This window comes from Erigeron canadensis, chromosome 1, assembly GCF_010389155.1.
Source record: "Erigeron canadensis isolate Cc75 chromosome 1, C_canadensis_v1, whole genome shotgun sequence".
Classification (NCBI taxonomy): domain Eukaryota; kingdom Viridiplantae; phylum Streptophyta; class Magnoliopsida; order Asterales; family Asteraceae; genus Erigeron; species Erigeron canadensis.
Window position 1 is genome coordinate 59,118,929 of NC_057761.1, and position 24,387 is coordinate 59,143,315.

A 24,387-nucleotide genomic window follows, 5' to 3' on the forward strand; every position below is an offset into this window, starting at 1 on the left:
AGGTTAAACTAAGAGCCCTAATCACTTTTATCTTCACATTTTACAGCAGCAAGGAGATGAATAAAGAGATAATCGTTGTTCGTACCTTCAACTAGGTTAAAAACCCCCAATAGGTTCTCCAACCTTATCTTTCCCGCCCTTATTAGTCCCACCTTTATCAATGCCAACCTAATCTTTTAGAGTACTAGACCCAATTACTAAATGAACCTAACTTCTGGGCCTATTTCACCTAAAGCCTAATATACAAATATCAGAACGCTTTTTTACAAAAATCCTACGCTTTTTAGCGCCTAGCGCTTAATGAAAAAGCGCTAAAAATCGCAAAAATCACACGCTTTATGTACACCCTACGCTTAATGTACAATAAAGCGTTTAAGCTAGCGCTTAGGAACGCTTAATCGCGCTTAAAGCGCGATTTTTAAAACCAAGGTATACAATTCATACACTCATACAAGTTTTTTCAGTATACAATTCATAAAGTCATATATTCATTCCAAGAATAACTTCATATTTACCCTCGTAAAACCATATATCTAACTATCATCAGTCTGGATTCTGGAACTAATAATAATAATTTACTTTAATCATTAATCTTTCCAAACAAAAGAAATATATACTACAAAAAAATATAATCAATAATTAAATACTACCATGTTCAGTTTCTGACTTTTCAATGTACTGCATATAATGTATTACTTCTTTCCTTTTGTAACTTTCATTTTTCTGCCTTTGATCTAATTGATGGGGATATAGCAACACCCTATCTGGTGGACCTAGTGGTATCTACAAGAAATTTACAACCGATGATATAATCATGTACAGCCGCCACTTTACCTAACATTACTCTGATGCAAACGGTGCACACAACCCCATCCCCGCACTTTCCCCTTTTCAATTGTCGCTAGAAGTACTTTCAACAGTTCTACTGCTTCTTCTTTACATGAGCATTCCAGATTCATCTGGAAAAGTGGTAGCGGCGTAGGGGGTTTATACCATCTTTGCTTTCCTGAATTTCCAACGCCTCTTTTTTGTTGGTTCTGATTCTGCCTGAAAACAATATCTGAACTACTTCCAACTATGTGTACAACTTCTTCATCTGTATCTACATGTATCACGCTATCCAATGTGATCTCAGTTTCTATATCCCAATCAGGGTCAGCAGGGACCCCACGAAACTCGGGTTTTCCCAAATGTACAAGACTCGGGCAACTAACAATCAATAGAAGCCGTTCGGTAATTATGACAAATTTGCCCCCTTGTTTAATTGGTTTAGAAAGAATTAGGGTTTCATCTTTCAACATCAAGGTGTCATCGGCATCTGCAAGTACAGACAAACCAACAGCTTCTTCCCATAAGTAAGGTCTTAAGGGATAGTCTCGGCTCAAAGGCCTAGGGAGACGGACTCGTAGGCGTTGAGACCCCACATGGTAGAGTTTGCTTCGGTTTCTAATACTTCGAGCTGTTTTTTCTGTGACTTCAAGGATACTTGCAGCTGGTCTCGCTACAAGTCCAGTTACTCCAAGAGCAATACCTGACAAAGAAATAGATATTCATCTTTTATCAGCTAGGCCAAATAGGGATAAATATGGGTCAGACAGGCAGGTCGGGTGTTCCGGTGATAAGGGATAAGTTACAGGTATGAGCTGGGTGATTCTTTGTCCAATTTTTTAACTATGTGCTATATTTGAGAAAGAAAGATAGTAATTAGGTTGCATGATAAAGGACACTTTGGAAAACTTTTGACCTATTTCCTTCTTACTATATTTTCTACTTAAACTATTTGATCTTTAAGTAAAAAATAATGACCCGACCCAACCCGTTTTAAAACTACATGCATTGAAATTGTTGCCTCTAGCCAGTATCCACTTCTTTTGTTTACATAGTATCATTGTGGTGTAGATAACAACTATAAACACAAGTGGTCGTGTTTAATCTTAGGTTTAGCATCAGAACGACCACTGTTTTCATAAGACTGCCACTAGCACTTCACAAGACAACTATCCAACATGTTATTAACAAAGTTATTATCTGTACAAATATGTACCTGAGAGTACTCCTGGAAGACCATGTTTTTCAGCTCCTCTAATTGGTGATTGAAGAAGACCAGTGAGCCCCTAAATTTAAAACGACAAAATGTTTAGAAATCTAGCTGACTATGAAAGTGAACCGTATTAGGGATAAGATTATTTTATAACAAGGCAAGAGTTAGATTAGGGGACAAACATACCTCCAAAAGTTCGTTTATGACGCCTTTGCCATGAGTTGACATGCCCTTTTGTTGCCTTTCAATTTCCATTGCAGTTGGGTCATCCATTGTAAATGCAACAATACCCTGCCAGTATAAAATCTATTATCCTGTGCACAAGAGTCTTCAAAGGTAAATGGGTATTTAAATTTAAGATAGCTAGATATACCTTGTGTGCCGCTCTACTGACTTGAGTGGCGGCATCACTTATGGCATAAACAGTATTACTAAGAAGACTAGTCGTTCCTTGTGCCATGCCTGTGATAAGACCGGCTGGGCTCTGCATATATTGTTTAAACCATACATCAAAGGGAAAATACATTTATTGTACAACTTAAAAACAAAAAGTGTTTCTGGTCATTTCAATGTGCTCCAGTTTTGGTACACTGTCCCATGATCCAACTTGCCCACCTCAAGTAGAACAAAAGACATTGACGATGCTCTAGGATGCAACCTAGTATTACCTGCTTAAAGCTCCTGGCTGGAACTGACAGAAAATCTTTGATGCCAAGTCCCACACTCCTTGCAAAACCCATGGGATTGCCTATAACCCCGGCAGAACCAAAAACCTGAAGCAAAATAATCAGAATACTTCTAAAATAATTGTTATATATTATCAAGGAAACTATATATTAGTTAATTATATTCCTTGTCCATTAAGTTATTAGATCCTAGTTTTAGTATGTCTTAGATTTGGCATTTTTTCGGTATTCATGCATTGTACATTGGCTATATAAAGCCCTTCGTTGTATCAATAATATTAAGAACAATTCACATCACAATATATATTACCATTGAAAGGCAGAAGAATTAGAGTTGAGCCCCGAAAAACTCATAGATTGAAATTTCACATACTAAAAAATAAAGCTAACCTTGTACATCTCATGAAGAAGCTGTCGCGTGTAATGTATGATCAAGATCTCTCGGATAGATTCCAAACTAGCTAACTGATGAGAAATCGTCAGTTGCCTGAGATGAATTCGTGCTCCCTCTACATCAGCCAGAGCCATAAGACCTCTCTGTACACAATCGCTTAAATAAGTAGTGCGTGTATAATGTCTAAATTAAATTTAAAAAAGAATGAGATACACGACAAGTTGAAAGGACCCTAGAGTTAAAATAAATATCGCAAAAATCACCCTTACATGTATAAGATATTCTCCTGATGTAAGTATTCCATTCCTTAGTACCCACGGACTGCTGGAAAAGCTAAGGACAAAAAAAGGAAAAGGAACTGGGCCATAAGTGAACATATGTGCACATATTTCCCCTCTTTGTGGCATAAATAGGCGTCACACTCAGTTTGAATCATAACACAAAATCTGTCCCCAGTTTGAATATTCCAGTTTGGGACCGAATCGGTTCTAAACAGGTTTGATCCGATACTGAACCAGTACAAGCTGTTCAGTTACAGTTCTCATCTTAAAACTTTGGCATACCACCAAAAGTATGAATATGTACTTTGATATAGTATATGAACATAACAGAAAAAAAAAACAGGCGAAAAATCTAGACACTCACCTTAGAGTTAAAGTAATGGGGGCTACTTCAATCACTTCAACGTATATTTTCTTTTGTTTTCGTGCTAGAAGGTAGATTTTCTGCCAGGGTGCTCCAATGGGCACTACTGATGGTAGTAAAGGACCTATTTGACTTCGACCTTTACTGTCAAGAAACATAGAATCCCTATCTGCCTTATCGGTTTGATGGGTCTCAGAAACTTTAGTTTTCATATTTACACTGAAGTTTGAGGACAATGGGTGCAGGACTGAATCCATATGTGGCATCGCCTTGCTATGAAACCTTGTAGACACTCTCTTAAAGAAGTCAAGCAGACCTAAGATAACATCTTGTTCGAGCTCTAGATGAAAATCTGTCATTCTAAAGCAGAAAAAATAATGAGTAATTCTGATGCATCTACCAATGTTGGGTTCATTAAAGGGTTTTTACTCTAGCCGTTCAAACGAGCAACAATATGTTAGTTAACATCTGATTGGTTGAAAAAGACAAACTTCACCCAAACTGTGAGTTATGTATAGAACTTCCTGAATAACTTTATATTAAAAAAATCTCATATTATTACAGAAATACTTTCTGTATATACAAAAAAATATGGATAGAAAGTGTGAGGCAAACCCAAAGTATTAATAAACTCTTGACTGTAATTCAAGATACCTTAAACTTATATGCTCAAATGAAAGTAATGCTTTATCTTTATTCCTCCATTTTGCTGCAGCCAATGAAAATACAGGCTCGCATGACTTGTCAGATACAAACTGTTTACGTTCACCTTTGACCCTCAAGTTTTCCTCTTTAGTTTTGATCTGAGAATTTTGGATTTGCTTATTTTCATGGTCGAAAGATAATATAACAGGGTAAGGTGTGGTTGGTAGTTGGTTATCAATCTGCAAAGCAAATATTTTCAGGGAAAACTTTTGCTGGTCCAAACTCTGAACCAGATCAATCATTGTATTCCTTGCACATGCAAAAAGCAACTCCTACAAAGTCGGAAACTCCGTTAGGATGGTCTAAAGACTAAACTACCATGAATTTGTAGCAAATATCCAAGAAACGATACCTGCGGTTGAGAATTCATAACGGAAATCCCAATGAAGGGAATGGAAATCGATAATCTTTCCTTGTAAAGAACAGAGTTTTCCTGCCTCGGGTCATATTCTCTTTTATCATTTAACCGGGGAGAATGTGGAGTTTTTATATCCTCAAAACTATGAAAACTTGAATCAATGACACTGAGGACCTATATAATACAAACGATGCCACATAGAAAAACAATTAGACTATTGAACCCAAACATTTGTTTCTGGAACAGTGAAACACTAGAATTAACCTTCAATGCTCCTTCAGCATGGACAGATAACAGCAACCTTCTTTCAGGCTTCTGCTAATGGAAATTATGAAAGTTGTGAGTTTCAGATAAATCAACTGGTAATCGGAATCCCACATGCTTTCTCTCACAAAGATATTTTAATTTTATCACATGTGAGACTTTTGAATTTAAGCGGTAAAATGCTTCTAGCACACTATATCTAAGCAGAGAGAAAGCGATTGATTTTATTCAATTCACAAGGGATTAATTTGAACATAAAAATAAAATACAACTAAAGCAAGATTATCTACACATCCGAAAGTATTGCACTATCTGTATACACTTATTTTAAATCACTAGTTTCAAATATTTCTAAGAAGCAGTGGCACCTTATTAAGTGATTAAGATTATAAGAAACTAGATGATAATTTGAAAACACCATATGTACCTCCGCTTTTGCAGGTAAATACACAGGTTTGTACTCTTTCGCATCATCAAGAGAATAAGACCCTATGACTCGCTCGGCAAATACCTAAGAGATTAAGAATAGAATAGTTGAGAATCAACCCTGCACGTGTTAACAATATATGATGGTTCACAAATTGAATGCATACCTCAACAGTCAGACGATGTGGGTAACAGGGTTCATCCCATGCATAAGGGCAAGATGTATAGGAATGAATAACAGTCTCAACTGCTTCACATTTTTGTTGATAAATCCGCAGTCTCTGCAGCAAACAAAGTTTGTTCATATGATCTATATAATGAGTACTAAAGTTTGCTTTAAGAGATCTAATCATGACATGCACATAACTTTACCATATACCCTACTAACCTCCTTCGAGAAATTATCAATCCTATATGGCATAAAGCCAGTATCATCATCGGATAGAAGAATCAAGTTCGTCCCAGAGTCTCCATGCGGATTCCCCAGAATCTTCTCATCTCTGATTGCATCATCAGCATTTTGAACCTCCACGCGTACCATATTAACTGCACCAGAAACATAATTCCGCATTTTCAATTGCGTATCACCTAAATGTTCTGGAAAGAAGCACCCCGACCACTGCCATCCGGGCTCATCAAAGCGAACAGAAACGAGTAATTCCCTGCCAAGTGCAAGTAGATATGGATGTAACAGAAGACAATGACAAATAACTGAACAGAAACAATACATTTGGCAGCATCATAGAAATGTATAGGGAACATATTAAGCTTGATGCTGGAAAAATAAAAAATAAAGATCTAGGTGGCAGATTTGATCAGGTAAAGCACGAGGATGACATAGTGACAACTGACCTTTATTCTTTTTCTGACACTTTCTAATAAACAAACATCCCAATACAAGTCTTATAGCATACTTTAATAAGGATACTAAGAAAAGCACAATCAAGTAGAACTCGGTTTGCTATTAATTTTACTTGGTTTCTCATAGAAGTCTAAGGCAGGTATATATCTCTACTCCAATATAATTTATTACATCGTAATCTTCCTAAGATGTAAGTTTGATCTAGATTTCTTTAAAATCTCAACTCTCATAATCTTTTATCTTTCTACTCAACATTTAGAAAAAGAGCTAACTATCTTCCCCATATCAACAATTTGTGAAATCAGTCAGCAACACATCCTCAAAGCCCAGCAACCCGAAAATATTTTAAGATACATCAACTTCTTTTTGTTGAGAATTAAAAAAAAAAAAAAGAAAAACTACGGACGCAGGATATGACATGCGTTAAACCTAAGTGCGGTCTACGAACTCTCGTATTCTTATAGGGTCAGAGTGCCTGAAAGATCTACCCACACGGCCAAACTGCAATGAAGCAGAAACTGAAAGATGGACATTACCTAATAATACAGCTTGTTAGAGAAAAACTGTGCGGCTCTGCATAAGTTTTAGTAGATAACAAGATTTATCGTTGGGTTACAAACAATGGGGGCAGAGACTGATGTCTGTTAGACGGTAGCAGGCTGAAGTTTGGACCAACAGAAGATCGTGTATGTCTCACATCTCAAGGGGATATAAACTGAATGTAAGAAAAATTATGCATACCTGGTTATATCAGTCCAATGTATATGGGTATGCTGCCCCACCTTCAAATGATAAATGAAGTCAGATCCTTTCTGTCTATAGCATAAATCCTTACTGCATGCATTACTAATCACATATCTGGAGTATAAGAAAAATTGGATAAAATATCAATAAGGAGAGGATAACCAATGTTGCAAAAGAAACTACTAAGTACTATGAGTGCAGAGATATCAAACCGTGATACCTGGGCTGGAAATTAATAATCCTTGTCTTCCCAGAAAATGGCCCAGCAACAGTGCTAGACGCAACAGAGATCATATATGAAGCATTGTTTGATGATTGGGGAACGAGAATACTAGCCGAACCAGTTGGTGGAACGAGGAAAAACTGATTAGACCATGCATAGTTCGAGATACTTTCCACATCAATATCAGACTGGCACCGTCTAACCCTAACCATAATCTCACTCGATGAAAGATTAGGATCAGGAGAATACATGCAAAAGTTGACCTTTTTGCGATTTGTTTCACTAAAATCAATCTGTTCCCCATTTGGTTGACTTCTTGAAACCCCTTTCTCCTTTTTAGGCAGAGATGAGTTTTGAGTGACTATAGTTTTCTTCTCTGATCCTCCTAGAGCAGTTATAGATGAACCCGATAATGTGAAGGATTCCTTCAGAAACTTACTATTATATGTTCCCAAGCTCTTTCTAGTAGAGACAAGATTATTATTAAGGGGAAACCTCCTCACACCGTCATTATGCAAAAGCAGATTGGAAGACAAAAGGCCAAGACCATCTTCTTTGCCTACAGACGGGCCACGTTCATCTATATCATAACAGGAAGGAACTATGCAACCACGTGTTGCCAATCCATTTGTAGAGTTGGCAACGATAAGGGGGAAACCACAGCAATTATACAATAAGAAGGGAACAAAAACGCAGATTTCACGAGATCCAGAAAATGCATCCATCACCTTTTCCATTGTAACATATAATGGACCTAACCAAGAAAACAATAGTGACACCAATCAGTTTTAGTGTGGCAAATGTCTGCGCATGCATGTGCATGTGAGAGAGATAAATAATTATAAAAAGACCAAGTATTTATCACATTTAGAATCATCGGCATTAAAGTTAATGGATTCTGATGAAGAAAACTTCGTTCCGCTGAACTTAGCAATTTCACTGAACTTCTCCGCACGAGGGAACCTTACAACAGATGATCCGATCCCATGTATATGGAAATTTAATAAGAGATCATGTGACGAATCAATATGATAAAAAGAAGTTTCAACCTGCAGATGTTGGAATAAATATGAATCAGCATGATAAAAAGAAGTTCAAGCTCAAAAGAACAAAAGAGAAAAGAATGGAAGCCTATGACAAGCTACCAACCTCTGAAAGCAGCACGCTACGAGTAACTCCACCACTCTCAATCATCAAAGATATTGTATTTGGTAAGTAGTTTTTTACAACTAAAGGATTACTCAATGTAACGAGGTGAATACAACGTTTATTTAAGTGATCCTGGTTCTCTATCTTGTCACCTTTGTGGTCCTCAGCTGATTGCCTTACAGTCTCATTAGTGTAAAGAGATGATCCTTTGTTTATTCTCCCAACAGAAGGCAAGCACAAGTCATGCACCGATACACAACAGCGAAAAGGATCACTGCTTGGAAGAGAAGGATAGCAGACAAATGAGCGCAAATATCCAATCTTAATTTCATAAGAGAGAATATTTGAAATGCTGTAAGCTTCACTCCATAGGTATGTGCTGCCTAATGGACGCCATCTTATGCGGCCTGTTTCAGCTAAATGTAGAGGAAGGGGAAACTCGCAACCAGGATACACTGGGTCCAGAATCTGAGGTTGACAAACACTATGAGACATTGAAATTGACACATGACAACCAGTCATCAAGTGGAAAAAAAAAAACTAGAGGTGCAAGCATGGACGAACTGGGAGAAGGATCAAAATGAATTAGGGTCAAGACATATATTGGTACAGGTTGAACCGGGCCAAACTGGGTTGCTTCGGTTGACCAACACCACTTTCTCAGTGTATTTTTTTATAAATTATTACTGTCTTAATTATGATTATAAAGACAATAAGATATTAAAATAATAAGTATCTGAGGAGAATTATTTAAGAGGTATGCACTAAAAATTAGACTTACACTCAACCTTTTACCAATTCGACCACTCCCCATGGCATTTAGCTAGTTATATTAAACACATTTTCAACGCTTAAGATACCTTCGGAGATACGCCAAATGGAATATCAAATCGCACTTCAAATGGCACTGACGTTGCATTCAAGAGTATGACCTGAAATTGGATAGCTTTAGAAGGAACAGAAACAAGCATTAAAGCTAAGCATGGCCCATTAGTTGGACTTACCGTCGAGTACAGGCGCACTAACTTTGTGTATCGCTGAACTGAAACATCAACTAGTACCGGGACAACATAGCTGCTGCTTGAGTATAATCTCCTGTTCCCCTCGAACTCTTTTGCACCTTTGGAGATATCACCACCACCATCAACTCCCATATTAGTAGACGCATTAGAAAAATCCACCTCAAAGGAGCTAACACCAACCAGATCAATAGAAATAGGAGTCGAAAGTGTGGAAGTTCCCTCAAGTTGAACAATGATATAGTGATGTTGTACATCTACAATTTTCCTTTCACCTAAATTGTCAGAAGAATGGCTAGTACTAAAGCTATAGGTTTGTTTATCTGGGGTATCACTAATATACACTGGATATGAAGAACCAGGCTGCACATATTTTCCATCTTTTAATGATGATGCATCAAAACCGTCAGCATTTTTAGAACCTTTGGTAATATAAAACACCAAAGGCAGCGAAGTTAAGTTTTCAAGTGTGTATGGGGCATATCTGCTGGAAAGTGCATTTTCGCTGGTACCCGCTCCCATGAATCTTGAGTTTTCAGAAATAACATTTAGCTCCATAGGATCCCAAGCATCCTTAATCATATCAGATGCTCTGAATGCAACCTTCAGAACACATAATTTTTAGAATATGAAATAAGTACAATTTCCAACAGCATAAAATATCAGTGAACTTGTATTATTCTAAATAAGGAATATATTCGTCACACGGACCGAAGTTTTGTGTCTCCTCAAAAAGGTGTAAAATATTCCAAAAGTGGTGTAAAATAAGACGACAAAAATAAAAGATTTGAGAATGCTATTAAACACCTCAATAAGAGATTCAGTAACATTGATATTGAGATTCATTCTTGACTCAACATGAACATCAGTCATGATTGGGCTGTTCTGGAGAGCGCTCTTCCCATGCTCTCTTCTTAAGCTTACTTGGAACTTCCAAGGCTCAAGAAAAGGCTCCCACAACACCTGGAAGCATAATGAAAATAAATTGATCATTACATATACTACTCCAGTGAGGATGAGATCGCATAGCTCTAAGCAACAAATATTTCACCTTGTGAATGTTATTGTAGTTCACTTGAAGCTCACTATCAATCGATCCTTCCATAAGGTTCTCAGTTATGATACCATGAAACAAGAAGCTTCCCATAAGGATTTCTAGAAGAGGGCCACTGGAGCTCCACTATATTATAAGAAATCAGTCAAAAACAGTATTAGTTTCACCACTATAATCATTAGATTAAGGGAAGACATGGAAATGCAAGCCACTAGATAATGAAAGAGAATTGAAAGTATTAGTGGATTAAACTAGAGGTGGAAATTTCAACCTATCTACATATAAAAGGGTCGATTCGGGTTATGTTTCTTTCTAACAAGTCAGGTTAGAAATAAGGGAAAGGACACATAGATTAAATGAATTGAACGTGCCAATGGGCTGAAAATGCCCAAAGTGTTTAGTTCATTAAACCTCCAAAATCATTTTTCAATAACATACATACATACATACACACACACACACACACACATATATACATGTATGTAACATATACACATACATACATATATACATACAGTATATGTTTATCATACATAGAGTATATGTTTATCATACATATTATGGGAATACTGAAAAAATGCTTAATTTCCAAAAATAAAAATGGTCCTCTATAAAGCATATTGCTTTTTTTATTTTTGGAAATTAAGCATTTTTTCAGTATTCACATAATACCCTTACACCCCTACCTTCTTTCTAATCATTACACGTTCTCCTCGACCTTCTAACACCCTCTGCCGCCGCCCTCCTTCTCCACCACCGCCCTCGATCTCCACCACCGCCTCCCTTTTATATTGTCCTCGCCTTCTAGCCGCTGCAACGCGCGGGCACTATGCTCGTATATTTATATTGGTATTCAAATGAGAGCATCTTTTTAAAATCAGAACAGTGAGAACACTCCTAATTAATGCTTTTGCATAGAAATACTCATACAGATTTCCACTATGTTTGATTGTTTTGAAAAAATTAAGATTCACAAACTCAATGTACATAGTGACAAGGTGTATTTTTTCCTATTTGACGCATCAATGTGTTGTTAAACACTTAAATAGTGGTAATTAAGTACAAACTATGTAAGGTTTTGGACTCATAATGCACCAAAATGAAAACTTTGAGCGTTCTCACTCTTCATATTTTAATAAGCGTTCTCATTTGAACACCATTACAAACACACACACACACATATTTTGACCTGTGCCTCACTAAGCACTGATATCGGAGGCAGACAAAACCCTATTGTTGCAAATAAGTGGAATAAAAAATCTTAAAACAGATATGAAACACATATACCGAAGGATAGTTTCTTTGAGATATGACCAGCACAAATAATCCATACACAATTATGACACAGAGTACATCTATACTATATACACAAGGAGTTACAAATATAGTTATACAAAATTACAAGCGCATTCAAATATTCAATAGGCAGATATATAATTATCAACAGTCAGATATTAAAAAAAACATTTGCCTATTCCACCTAACAAAAGTTAGATCAATGCATTAGTGTATCAAGCTTATAGGAACATACCTTTTGATCTGTCAAAAGAATGGAAAGCTTCCTTAAGAGAAATTTGAGACTTATACCACACATTGGAAGTTGAGAAGGCCCAGATTCCTCCTCCGGAAACAATAAGTGCATAGCTTGCCAGAAGTAAAATGTGTCATGTGAAAGCCAAACATCTAGATTATCACACTGAATATCTACCTTCAAATGCATGAGCCCCGTCTCATCGTTAGTAATGTCAGTTTCAACATCAACCTGCAACAACTGAAAAAGGGGCCAAGAACGGACACTCTTGTTTTGGCATAATTCAACTGTTCCTGTTGTCTTCCCAATATTAGACTTCAGACATGCATTTTTATCATTAATATTCAAATCCATGCACCTGCTTTGCAAACATATTGAGAGAAAGCTGTAGTTGTCAAATGGATTCTGCTCTCGAATTTGGTGTGCCCCAACATATCTATATGCTTTTTCAGAGACTTGAACAGGAACATAAATTTTTACGCCAATGTGATCCGATTTCACAATTAGCGAAAATGGAGGCTGCACTATGTCTTCAGAAGATATGTAACTTGACACCCTAATAGATGGAGATGTACTGTCTGGAGTATCAACACGGTCAGACAAATCTAAAGTGGGTTTCTTTGATTCCTCACTCCGGATTGTAGAAAGTTGTACACAGGAAGAATAAAAAAGGTCAATAACTCTACTCCAGTCAGACAAAAACAACCATATTTTAACAGAAGGAAGAGAGAAGTGAAGCTGTTTTTCGCCCTCATCTGACACTAAGAAATTCAAGCGAATGGCAGATGCATTTTGGATAGAAGATGCGCATTCCACTAAGACAACTGAGGGAAACAGCGAAGAGAGTGTCAAAGAAGTAAATGACATATCAAGAAAAAGAGGCTTGTCGTTTCTAATTGATACTGCACATGTGAATATCATGTCAGCTTTGGCAACAAGTTCTTTACAAAGAGATTCTATCTGTTGAGAATATAGATTTACTGACATGGCTTGGATAGAACATCTAACTTCTATCAAGGACACAGTTGAAGATTCAATAGGAAGCACATGATTTTCTTTAGAACTCCTCTTTGACTGGAAAAAGTGTAAAACATCAGAAGTGAAACATCGAGATAGACTTCCAACAGACGAGAACTCCTCAATGACATCTCCTAATAGTCCAAAACAGCCAAGTATGTCGCTTCCTGAAAAGAAAAAAAAAATGAGCCTCAAATTAATCAATATATCACATATGTTCATGGGTCTAGAATCAATTTTTAAGATAACATTCTACCTTCAACAATAAGTTGGGAATTACTAATCCTTGACATGACACATATTGAAGAAGCAGCAGTAGTACATAGATTCTCAGATCCATATGGTATTTTGATCCATATATCTCCACTAAAAGATTCAACTAATCTAACACTTCGTTCAATAATGTGATTAAACTTCGAAGGATCAGAAACCTCATCTTTCAGAAGAAGATGATGTAGAGATAAGCTCCTTCCGAATAAATTTAGACAATGATTATGATCTGCAATAAAGTTCTCTGCAACACAACACTCAGCAGGGATGCCTTTCAAAAGGATACCCAAATCAGAGTTCTCAATAAAAGAGCAGTACAGCTGTGGAATATCAAGCTTTAGAAACTGGTCACGAGCATTAACCACGGGTGCAAATAAAATAGAGTCCAATATTTCAAACTTATAAGTCAAACTAATGTTGTCCCCTGCAGGTGACTCCTTTTCATGTGAGTTCCAATCAGGCAATGAAAAGTAACCAATGAGAACGGCCAGAAACTCAGGTGGCAAGATACAAGATACGTTTTGAATACCAAAATCTAGTTCAATACGAGATCCTGCTGATTCACGGTTTCCTTTCTTCACACGAATGTTTAGCACTGGGGAAAGATTTGGTGATGCAGGGCCCCATAAACAGTCTTTCAGAGCCTGTGGATACCAATATGATGAGACAATCAACCCCTCGGTAGAACAAAGCACATCAAAAGAGTCTTCATGGATAGCAATAGAAGATTTAGCAGCAGGAAGAGTAGCAGACGCAACAATGCATTTCGAGTCATGAAAGTGCAGTCTTATGCTGCTGAGGTGAAGATTAACTACAACCAAGCCTACTTGATCAAGATCCGATGGTAAATTTATGCCATTAGTTCCAACAAATGGGGTGTATAGTTTCTGAAATTCCTTTTTTGCACTGAACTTTGAACTATTTATCTTACTCCCTCTAATATTAAAAGCCCTTTTCCAGTCTGGACTGATGTCAATAAGTGAGTTTTCAAGATCAAAAAGTGACCTTTCATTATATATAGTAACAAAAGGGTAATGCTCAACTGAGATACTTTCCCAATCAGAAGAACTAGTCTCAGATATATTAGAGCAACCAAACTTCTGGAAGTCAAAATATGAACCAGATAAGGTACTGCTACTTCCCACAACATTCTGATTCTTTACTGCATGTGAAGGAGCGCATTTGGATAGCTTATCAATAAATCCAGCCAGCAATCCAATAATATATGGATAGCAATGAAGATCAACATCACTTAACCATATGCTAAACCTGTGCTCGGCCAAATCACCATCATAATGTAACATGAGGCACCCATTTGGTGAGACATTTGATTCATCTTCATACTGTTGTGATGAGTGAGTAGAAAAACTATTCTCAGACAAGCATAGTATAAGATCATCACCGCTTTTCAATGAATAAGAAGTTACTTTGAAAGCCCGTGAACATATCCAGCACGCTTTTACGAATTCCTTAACAATAAATCTAAAAATACAAAAACAAAAGCACAAAATTATTCCTGGCAACCAATCCAAAGTCAAATTGATCATGTATATCAAAGCTTATGTACAGTTTCAATAAAACAGCCATGCTGATTCGGTGGAACAAGCCACATGATCTAGCACGCCCTGGTGAGTAAAGATAACAGTAAGCACAAGAGACCACTGGATTACTAAATTTTTTTCACTTTTTAGTAATATTGATTGACACCCACGGATAAACTAATACAACCAAACTTAAAGAGGTAACCCACTTGCAATTAACATAGTATTATAAAAAACCTAAACTTACAAAAGAGAATAATTCAGTAATGATCACATTCGCCCCTCTTGCAATCACAATGATCAAGAGAGCAATCTGACTGGAATGAAATGAGTTAAATATCCTCATTTGTACTTCCAGACTTTACTACTCAAATTAAAATTTACACAAATTTAGGTGTGTGACAGCTAATACAGAATTTCTAGTGTGAAGTACATTAAAGCGACGAACATACCTGATTTCTAAGTCCTGCAGAGAAACAGTTAGTGTGCAGCTAGCCTCCAATCCATTTTCAAGGTCAACAATGACTTTAGAAGAATCCAAATTAGCAATAACAGAAACCCAAGAGGTACTTATGTTTTTTGGTTGAGGCAAGTCCATATCATATGATGAGGTTACTGTTGTTGTCCCTGAGTGTGATGGTTGATACAGCTTATCAACGCTTTCAATCAGTTCCAAAACTGCACCAACTATTGAGGGCGACAAGTGTGCCAAAAGGGTTTCCACCACAACATAAACCTATTGCCAAACAAAGCACTATTTCATAAGTATCATCTCATGTACTTACTAGACCACTAAAGATCAATACTTTATATTTCAACACAATAACTTCCCATGCTACAGAGTCCCACACAAGAAAATCCCATAGAAGGACTCCAATCATTAGTGATTGTAAGTGTACTTACAATAACTTCCCATGCTATATACATCAGTAAAGTCAGGTTGCCAGAAGGTTTACCTACCTCCAATGTTTTCAATAATGGCTCATCCTGGACAATGCACATTGCTAAAGCAGAAGAAGCATTGAGTTTCTCCAAAATAGGGAAAGTATGAGGAGAGTAAGGCACAGACAAATTTATCTGCAGAATGCAGTACATCAGTTCTGTGTAAAAGAGTGAGATATTAACTGAAATGTAGAGAATGCTGACCTCGAAATCTATTATTTTTACTTCAAAGTGATCATGCAGATCTTGAATCTGAACGCCCTTTAGAATATCATTTGAAGAATCAAGATCTATCAAATTCCTCGTGAATTGGGGTGGTACATTAATGTCAGGGGCAATACAGCCAATATCATGTTTTGATGCAAAAGTAACACCTGTTAATCCAAGTACCTGGCCATTTATATTATTTAGTTGATACTCTTAGGATGGACAGTTCTTAGAAAAAAAACAAAACAAGGAAAACATGATAACAGATTGACCATAAAAAGGGGGCACTAACAAATAAGCTAAAACTAGAAACCTAGAAATAGATAATATAACTGTAAGTGAACATAAGTTGCAGGTTAGCTAGAGATAGGTCATATATAATAACTATCCATCAGAAAACAAGAACTAAGTTGTCAGTTAAGATAAGATGATCATGTTAGGAATAAACTGCACACACACACACAATTAAGAGCCAGAAAAGAACAAGAAGGAAGGACAAGAGATTTAACGTGGTATCTCACACTAAACTGTGTGAACTAATCCACAGGGAAAAGAGGTTTTCTCATTGATTTTCCACACAATACATGTACAAGAGATGATAGAATATATAGGCTACAATTAGGGTGCTAAACTTGCTCCCCAAGTTTCCTAAAGCTGGAACGGGCCTATGTAATGGGGCTGGCTGAAATCAGACCTGCTGCCCTAATTGTCTTCAGCATTTTAATGGGCCGTAGACAACAATACGCCAACAGATCACTTTCAGCACCAATACTACTTTATATTTAACTTCATCTGATGATAATGATTTACTCAAGATAATGATCCTTGGTAGCATAAACTAGATTAATCGGCCTATATATCTTATCAACATATCCAAATGGGGTATAAATCTAGCTTTTCAGAATTCCAAACTGAGTAGGCCAAATTGCCAAGATAAAAATTATGTAAATTAATTACAAAACCACCAACATATGTATATATAATACCATCTTAAATCAAAGTCAACGAAGAAAAATCATTTGTATAGAGACCTCAAGGTGCATAATAAAACATTGTTGTCAAATTAACAGAATAACAGATCATGAGCATATCATGGTTTTGAAAAAATATCAGGGTAGGAAAATTCGCACTACAATATGTTCAGATGACCATCTGACAAGAAATTAAGTACCAATTTATGAATCTCTGAGTTTCCGATCTCCCATGGGATGATTATCTTAACATTTTTCAAACTAATATCCCACATCATTCTCCTCCGACTTGACAATATATATCTGCAAAACACAGCAAACAGAATACAGAACTGTAACTATATTTTAAAGCAGATATAACTCTAGACATGATCTTGCTGTTAACTAAGTTTTCTAGGCCCTAAAGGGATATGAAAATGGGTCAAAACTTGGGACCTTCTACTTGAGGCATAATGGATACCCAAGCACACCCCTATCAGCTATCATTTAACAATGCTCAAGAGTTGAACACAGATGACATAGATAGCACTTCGCAAATGTCAGTAATTCTATTAAAAATAGCCTGGGAGACTATCACAGGATACATACTCAGCTTTTGATATTAGCCGCGACTTCACGTCATTTATCCCATTAAGCGAATTAAGGACCTGTAGCATGAAAACAATGTTAGTTGTGACTCCAAACCCAATTAAGCAATGTAATTTAACTGTTGCTTGCCACTTATGCTACTTATTCCAAATACGTATAAGGTACTTTTCAGGCTGTTTCATCTAATAATATGGAATCAATTAGTTGTATATCCAAAATGTTACAAAACCTGCTACGCACAGATGGTTGAAAGCATCCAGGCCAACAACCACATATATTAAGTCATCTTTCTTCTATTTTCTTTTCTTTTTTAACTTTTGAGGGGCATATCAATTACGGGAGAAACAAGATGTGTTCAAGTAATTTACTCATTCACAATATAACTCTATGAGAACGGATACTTTATTAAACTTTGATCTCATGTTTGCAAAACATTATACACTATTTCAGTTCATCTACTAAATGAGCCGCTTATACTTTGACTAGATGTCATATAACGGAAGGTCTCTAATAATATAGTAGGTATTTTATAATGACAGGTTAGGATGAGCTTAGTTAAGTGTTATAGATTATAAGGAATGGAGCATCATTACTGAGTACAAAAACAAAAAGATAATAAATCTGCAACCTAAGAAAGGTTCTTATGGAAATGCATGTACCAAGTCAGATGTAAATTCAATAAAAATAAAATAAAAACTAACCCTTTCTTCATGAGATTTGAAGGAATTCAGCACCGTATAAAACTCCATGATATTCAAAAAAAATGTTGGATCACATATCACTTTAACTGGTTCAAGCAGGACCTGAAATAAAGCCAAGACTAAACAATGTTGGTAAAGATATTAGCTGTTGGTATATAAAAAAATGCACGCAAAATACAAATACCTTCAATGTCAGTTCACCCTCACGATTTTCTTTCGGAATGTAAGCTTGGATATTTAGAGATGGTTTCTCCACATCTAGATCATGCTCTGCAGCCTCCGCAAAAACGACCTGACAGAAATTGGACAGTATTAATAACAATCAAGAATAGACCAAAAGATAATTTACTGAGGAAGAACTTAATCTGATTTATTAAGATATATTACCAACAAATATGTACAGATACTACGTCATAAATAAAGTTTATTCATTAAAACATATTACAAATAGCTTTTCCCCAAACCCTATCATTTAATCTCTTGGCATAACATTATCGCTACCTAACTATTGCCCCCACTTAGGGAAGTTAAATCCAAGTGTGGAAAATCAAATACCTCAACAACTTTCCAATAGGAAGCCAAGGGTCAGAAATTACAGTAGAACATACCCTTTTAACAAGTAAAATGGCGTGCTCACTTAATGGATTCATCATCTCCACGGCATTGATCGAGGCATTAACAACAGCAGAATCCTCCCAAATCATGCACTCCACAAGATTCCCCACAAAAACCAGTTCAGCAATAGCACGATCAAACTTCCTAGAAAAAAGGGAAGAAAGTCTTGGAAACTATTTGAACAAATTTAATTCACGAAAAGGTAAACTCAAAGTTCATTATAGATCTCATTCTAAAAAACAAAGATTATTATAAATCAAACACCGCTCAAACTTTCATCAACAGATATCTGCCTATAAGTCAACTTAATGATGGTCTGTGATGCAGTACTTCAGAAATTTGCAAGTTGATAGCTCAGATCTTGTCATCCAAAAGCTAGCACATGATAAAATTGTTTTTTAACAGATTTAAAGACCTACAAGGCTCACCTTGGTTGCATCATCAAATATCTACTAATAAGCGAAAATTTTCCTTCACAAAAATATATGTCGCCTCCAAACTCTTGAACTTTGGTGAACACAATAGGGCCACTAAATAGACCCAAACACTAATAAGAAGAGAAATTATGATCATACCAACCCATCAAAAATCTTGTGATAATTAGATCAATTGAGGTGCAACACACATCAACCACTTTAGCTAGACTAAATATCTTGTCAAATTTAATGTTTTCACCTTATTTGCTGTCGCCGGCATAAATAGTACGCTTTAGAATTCTTGCTAACTATGTATCTTTGATTCTTTGTAGCATACAGAAAAAGTTGGATAATCAGTATGTGGCCAATTGCCAATTTCAGGCTCAGCAGCAAGTGAAAGAGGAAAAAAGGTATTCGTTTTGGGAAACTACTATATAGAGAGAAATTGTGTATCTCAAGACCTGAACCTTCACCATTTTCTGATGTGGGTGCATCTGAGTATTTTGTTAGTCTAAGACAGGCCCATTTAATGACCCGGACTTGCAACGGGTCAGATTTTGATATAGAGGGAGTATATGGGTTTAAAGCTACTGAAGGGAAGAACCTGATCACATGGCAACCCAACAGCCCATAAGTCAGACCAAAACCCATCTAGGTCTACAGTCAATGAACCTACTAATGAGTATTAATTATCTATTAATGATTTTCTTTAATTTTCAAGTATTATTATATCTTCCCAAGTAAGTTTTAAATGTTTGCTTTGGGAACCACTCTAATATCCAGCCTATATATTAAGGCTTCCCAGTTGTAGTTTCGATCAGTTTTTTGAATATACAACAGCTTGTGAAGCTTTTTCTTGAGTGTTTACTCTAAAAAGGAGTCGATAGTTGATTGTTTTTAGTGTGGTGCTGCTGCTTTATCACTATTAACACCTTCTTTCGCCAATCTAATTAATCTTGGTGGTGTTTAAGTACTTTATCCTAGATTCAATCAGATTGTTAGGCTTGGTGGTGGCAACTTTATCCAAGTCACATCCATTGTTCTCTGTTCTAAAATCCTCATATCAGTTTAACCTCTTTCCCACGTATCATTTTCCACATTAGATCATCAATAATCTATATAATGACATATATGCTAATGAGAGCATCACTTGGTTGGGATGTTAACCCTCAATTTTTCAAATATTTTAAAATTAAACCTAGGAATACAGCAATAAATCATACTTGTTGCGCAGTGTAGCAGATATTTGATGTATAGAGAATTTTATGGAAGACAGAAGCATTCTATCACTTCCAGCAGCATCCAAATCAGGGGAAGGTGTCGGATAAAACTTTGTTGCCTCGTAAATATCCTGTCAAATTATATGATAATTAGATCAATTGAAGTCATTTCAACCAATTTAACTAAACATGCATACCTTGATTATTTCATCTGATACAACACCAGAGAACTGGCTGGAATCATCCGTACCTCCGGCACCAAGCATGCCACGGGACAGCCACTTTAGCCATCCTTGGGGCTTGCTTGATGTTTGATCATCATCCAACGACTTGTCAAAAGCAGTGTCAGCTTCATTAACTCCAATACCAGAAATTGAATCTACCAAGAATTCCTACATGTGTATGCCCTTTATAATGAATATATAAAATAGAAAAGTGGAATCTAGAAAGACCAAAACAATAAAGTCAGACCCTATGGACCAAGGCTATTATATTCAATAAGGTTAATCCTAATGATTTTGGGTCCATTTAAGTAACGATGATTGAAATCATACCTGAAGCTCATTCTCGGCTACAGACCGATAACTTAAGATATCGTCTATATCATATTCTTTCTCCATTTGATCCAACTCCAAAACAGTTGCACTATCCAGAGGCTGATCACATACACCACATATGCATAAATAAAGACAAACTACTAAAGTGCCAATGAACTCAACTCAGCTAAATACAACTAACAGTTCTATCGATAGTTCTATCGATAAAGTTGGCCCAAAATCATGAAACAAGAGAAAAAATAAAGGGAACAACATCAGTCCAATGTCTTCCATCTCCTGTGCCCAAAACCCAAGGTGATATTTTGTTATGATCATTCAAGTTTTTAAGCTATAGGGAACAACCAACTCATCAACATTACTATGTCAATTGACAGCCTTCACATTCATCACATGTTAGCATAAGGATAGTGTTAATGAATTGGTTGCTCCCTACAGATTAAAAGCTTGAATGATAATAACAAAACTGGGTTTGGGGTACAAAAGATAGAAGACATTGATCACTGGCAGATTTTCAACTCGCATATTATTGCTAGATTAACCAGCTTTCAAAATCTAAAATTTGGTATAATAGTTAACCTAAATTTTAGCAACAAATGTCACTCCCATAAAAGCAATTTTGCAGACTAATAGATATCCATCAAAAAGTGTATGCTTAGAGGTAGCAAACTGAGTGGGTCAAGCAGGTTGTGTAACTCATCAAAACAATTAAATTTGGATGGGTCGGGTTTACCCAAAACACTTGTTATCCAAAATATAGTACTATATCAAATATGATTACTCATTTATAATAGTCAAAAATAACATACATTTGGAGCATAAAGAAATAAACAGTACAACCCATTCAAGCCCCCTTTCCTATAACCTACATATTCATAAGTAGATTGGGTCAAAAATGGCATCTCTACAGATGGTGCATCGTGGAGGCCTAATTTCAATGGAATGAGAAAGTACGCAGGCTAGAAAATGCATAATACACATGGGGAAAATTTGAGTGTAGCCCAGGCTATTGACGGAAATTTGTGATAAGTTATTGTCCAAAACACTATAAATAATGATCTAACCTCCTCTTTCCGAAGACACTCCAGTTTCAGTTTGTACAGGTTTACATACCGCCGCTTTATGCCTCTGTACAAAGAAATTTATAAATCATATATGAGATACAATAATTTCAAAAATAAACTAAAAGGCAATCTGTACAGGGTCGGCCACCACTCCATCTACTACAAAATACAAGAGCCTTTCTCTCCATCTACTACAAAATACAAGAGCCTTTCTCTGTGCAAAAGGTCTTGTGTTTTGGATGCAGTGCATGCTAGGTAAAGTCTAAGCACGGGATAATATACTGACTTAAAAGAATTTTAGGTTTTCAAGAATATAAGCTGAAAAGGCTAGGGCATAACGAGAAGCTGGCAGCAATATAGAAGAGCATTAAGGTTAGTTTCGGACAAAAATCAACTTACATCCGCTCCCCTAGATATTTCCATGAAGTTCTTTTCAGTCTTTTACGGACATCAGATATCACAGATTGTTGAGCAAAATGCCACCATTGTATCTGCCATCCCACAGGCCTCATTGATAAAGGGCTTCCCCATGGTCGATAACGCCCATATCTAAGAACATTAAATGCAATGTCACGTCTTTAAGAATCTACGAGTTTACATAATATAAACATTTGCACAAACTACCCCAGCAACAAAAAGTGAATAATTGTCTGTGTTATAAAGATATCTTAGTTATTCAAATCCAAATTTAAACATAATAGTATCTTGTATGTAGACCTTAAGCCATGTCACAAGGAATTATGTTTCTGTTAGGATGATTTTAAACCTTAAACAAGTATAGACAACTCGTATAACAGATAAGATCACCCAAAATTCAAGGTCAATAATGTCTTCTACCAAGAAGCGAAACAAAATGTATACTTTGACTTAAAGCTACTTGATGGTTAGGTGTGCACACAAGGATAGACCGGATTAAACAAAACTCACTTTTCTCTTAGACGACAGATGCATAGATAATCATATAGATACAAGATTTGCTGTAGCTGATCTTCATTCAGGGACAAAACCTACAATTGTGGGATGTCAGTAGAATGTGATAGAATTAAAAAGTAACAAGCCTAGACAGTGGTCAATTAATTAATTAGTTGCAAAACTAACCAAGCCAGATAACTCAACATCGATAGAGTATTGTGCTGCATTATTCTCTAGCCGTCCAGATCGGTTCACCTGGGTAAAGAACAACGGGTGAAATCCAGCTAATGTTACGTACCAAGCATAGAGCAGATTATAAAACATCAAATATCTCAACCAAAACTTTTAGCAATAATTAGTCACTGACCCAGACTAATAAATGTTAGGAATTGTATCTAATAAACAATACAAACTTAATCACACTAATTAATAAATACAAGACCTGACCTACTGTTAGCAATAACAAGAAAGATAAAATTACACGAGAATTTAGCTTGGAATCTCACACTATATGTGTGAACTAATCCACGGCTGCAACTAGGGAATTTTATTAATGCTCAGTACAACCAGGAATTACAATGCAGACTTAATATATAAGCTAACAGATTAGGGTTTATTGCTTGGTGAACAAAGAAACCTAGTAAGACCCCCTAAACACTTCAACAAAAAAACCGGCCGCCCAAGTCTAAAAAGCCTAAAGGCCTTCACAAACCCAACAATCTACCATTTGAAGGCCTTGCAAGAATACAAGTACACGGCAATCCAAGTCTTCAGCAATCAATAATCCCAAAACGCATAAAACAAAAGAACAGGTCCAGCTCAACGAACAAACCAAACTTCAAACCATAGCACACCTAGTTGCAACTCAACGAACAAACCAAACTTCAAAGTTCAAACCATAGCACACCTAGTTGCAACTCAACGAACAAACCAAACTTCAAAGTTCAAACCATAGCACACCTAGTTGCAATAGACCCTCACTCATTAAACAGAGGGCCCCGTTGGAGCCTTAGATGGCCCTAACCCGGTCTTAGCATACCTCAGCTTAACATCCTCAATCCCATCTAACTCCCACCAAGTAGATTCAGGGCGGTAACTTTTCAAGAGAAAGTTCATTCGGGTCCATAGTCTTCCGAACCTAACATAGATTTCCTAACTGTGTTGAGCTACTCCCACTGTCACGAAACTCCCGTGCACATTCAGACTTCCGAATACCCTTACCTGAAGCTCCGGAGTTCTATACCGTAAACTAAACTCGTTTAGCTACC

The 24,387-nt window shown here is 36.5% G+C and overlaps 1 protein-coding gene across 1 annotated transcript in view; it reads right to left on the reverse strand.

Annotated features, from left to right (window-relative positions):
* Window positions 1-614: 614 nt before the first annotated feature.
* The window catches only part of LOC122607220, a 35,190-nt gene continuing 11,417 nt past the window's right edge, over window positions 615-24,387 (reverse strand). The window contains exons 10-48 of the mRNA XM_043780155.1: window positions 23,306-23,374; window positions 23,135-23,214; window positions 22,607-22,756; window positions 22,208-22,271; window positions 21,144-21,245; window positions 20,787-20,981; window positions 20,593-20,720; window positions 18,947-19,097; window positions 18,523-18,630; window positions 18,339-18,440; window positions 17,638-17,696; window positions 17,250-17,352; window positions 16,076-16,261; window positions 15,890-16,006; window positions 15,382-15,665; window positions 13,375-14,870; window positions 12,102-13,285; window positions 10,568-10,696; window positions 10,324-10,479; window positions 9,502-10,119; window positions 9,358-9,429; window positions 8,498-8,965; window positions 8,214-8,397; window positions 7,346-8,102; window positions 7,123-7,239; window positions 5,908-6,181; window positions 5,687-5,800; window positions 5,521-5,604; window positions 5,094-5,144; window positions 4,824-5,003; window positions 4,421-4,743; window positions 3,767-4,126; window positions 3,391-3,454; window positions 3,118-3,264; window positions 2,710-2,814; window positions 2,415-2,525; window positions 2,228-2,332; window positions 2,045-2,114; window positions 615-1,531 (exon numbers count right to left, since the gene is read on the reverse strand). Coding sequence (XP_043636090.1) covers window positions 831-1,531; window positions 2,045-2,114; window positions 2,228-2,332; window positions 2,415-2,525; window positions 2,710-2,814; window positions 3,118-3,264; window positions 3,391-3,454; window positions 3,767-4,126; window positions 4,421-4,743; window positions 4,824-5,003; window positions 5,094-5,144; window positions 5,521-5,604; window positions 5,687-5,800; window positions 5,908-6,181; window positions 7,123-7,239; window positions 7,346-8,102; window positions 8,214-8,397; window positions 8,498-8,965; window positions 9,358-9,429; window positions 9,502-10,119; window positions 10,324-10,479; window positions 10,568-10,696; window positions 12,102-13,285; window positions 13,375-14,870; window positions 15,382-15,665; window positions 15,890-16,006; window positions 16,076-16,261; window positions 17,250-17,352; window positions 17,638-17,696; window positions 18,339-18,440; window positions 18,523-18,630; window positions 18,947-19,097; window positions 20,593-20,720; window positions 20,787-20,981; window positions 21,144-21,245; window positions 22,208-22,271; window positions 22,607-22,756; window positions 23,135-23,214; window positions 23,306-23,374 — 9,768 coding nt within the window. The 3' untranslated portion in view covers window positions 615-830. The remainder of the gene's footprint in view (window positions 1,532-2,044; window positions 2,115-2,227; window positions 2,333-2,414; window positions 2,526-2,709; window positions 2,815-3,117; window positions 3,265-3,390; window positions 3,455-3,766; window positions 4,127-4,420; window positions 4,744-4,823; window positions 5,004-5,093; window positions 5,145-5,520; window positions 5,605-5,686; window positions 5,801-5,907; window positions 6,182-7,122; window positions 7,240-7,345; window positions 8,103-8,213; window positions 8,398-8,497; window positions 8,966-9,357; window positions 9,430-9,501; window positions 10,120-10,323; window positions 10,480-10,567; window positions 10,697-12,101; window positions 13,286-13,374; window positions 14,871-15,381; window positions 15,666-15,889; window positions 16,007-16,075; window positions 16,262-17,249; window positions 17,353-17,637; window positions 17,697-18,338; window positions 18,441-18,522; window positions 18,631-18,946; window positions 19,098-20,592; window positions 20,721-20,786; window positions 20,982-21,143; window positions 21,246-22,207; window positions 22,272-22,606; window positions 22,757-23,134; window positions 23,215-23,305; window positions 23,375-24,387) is intronic.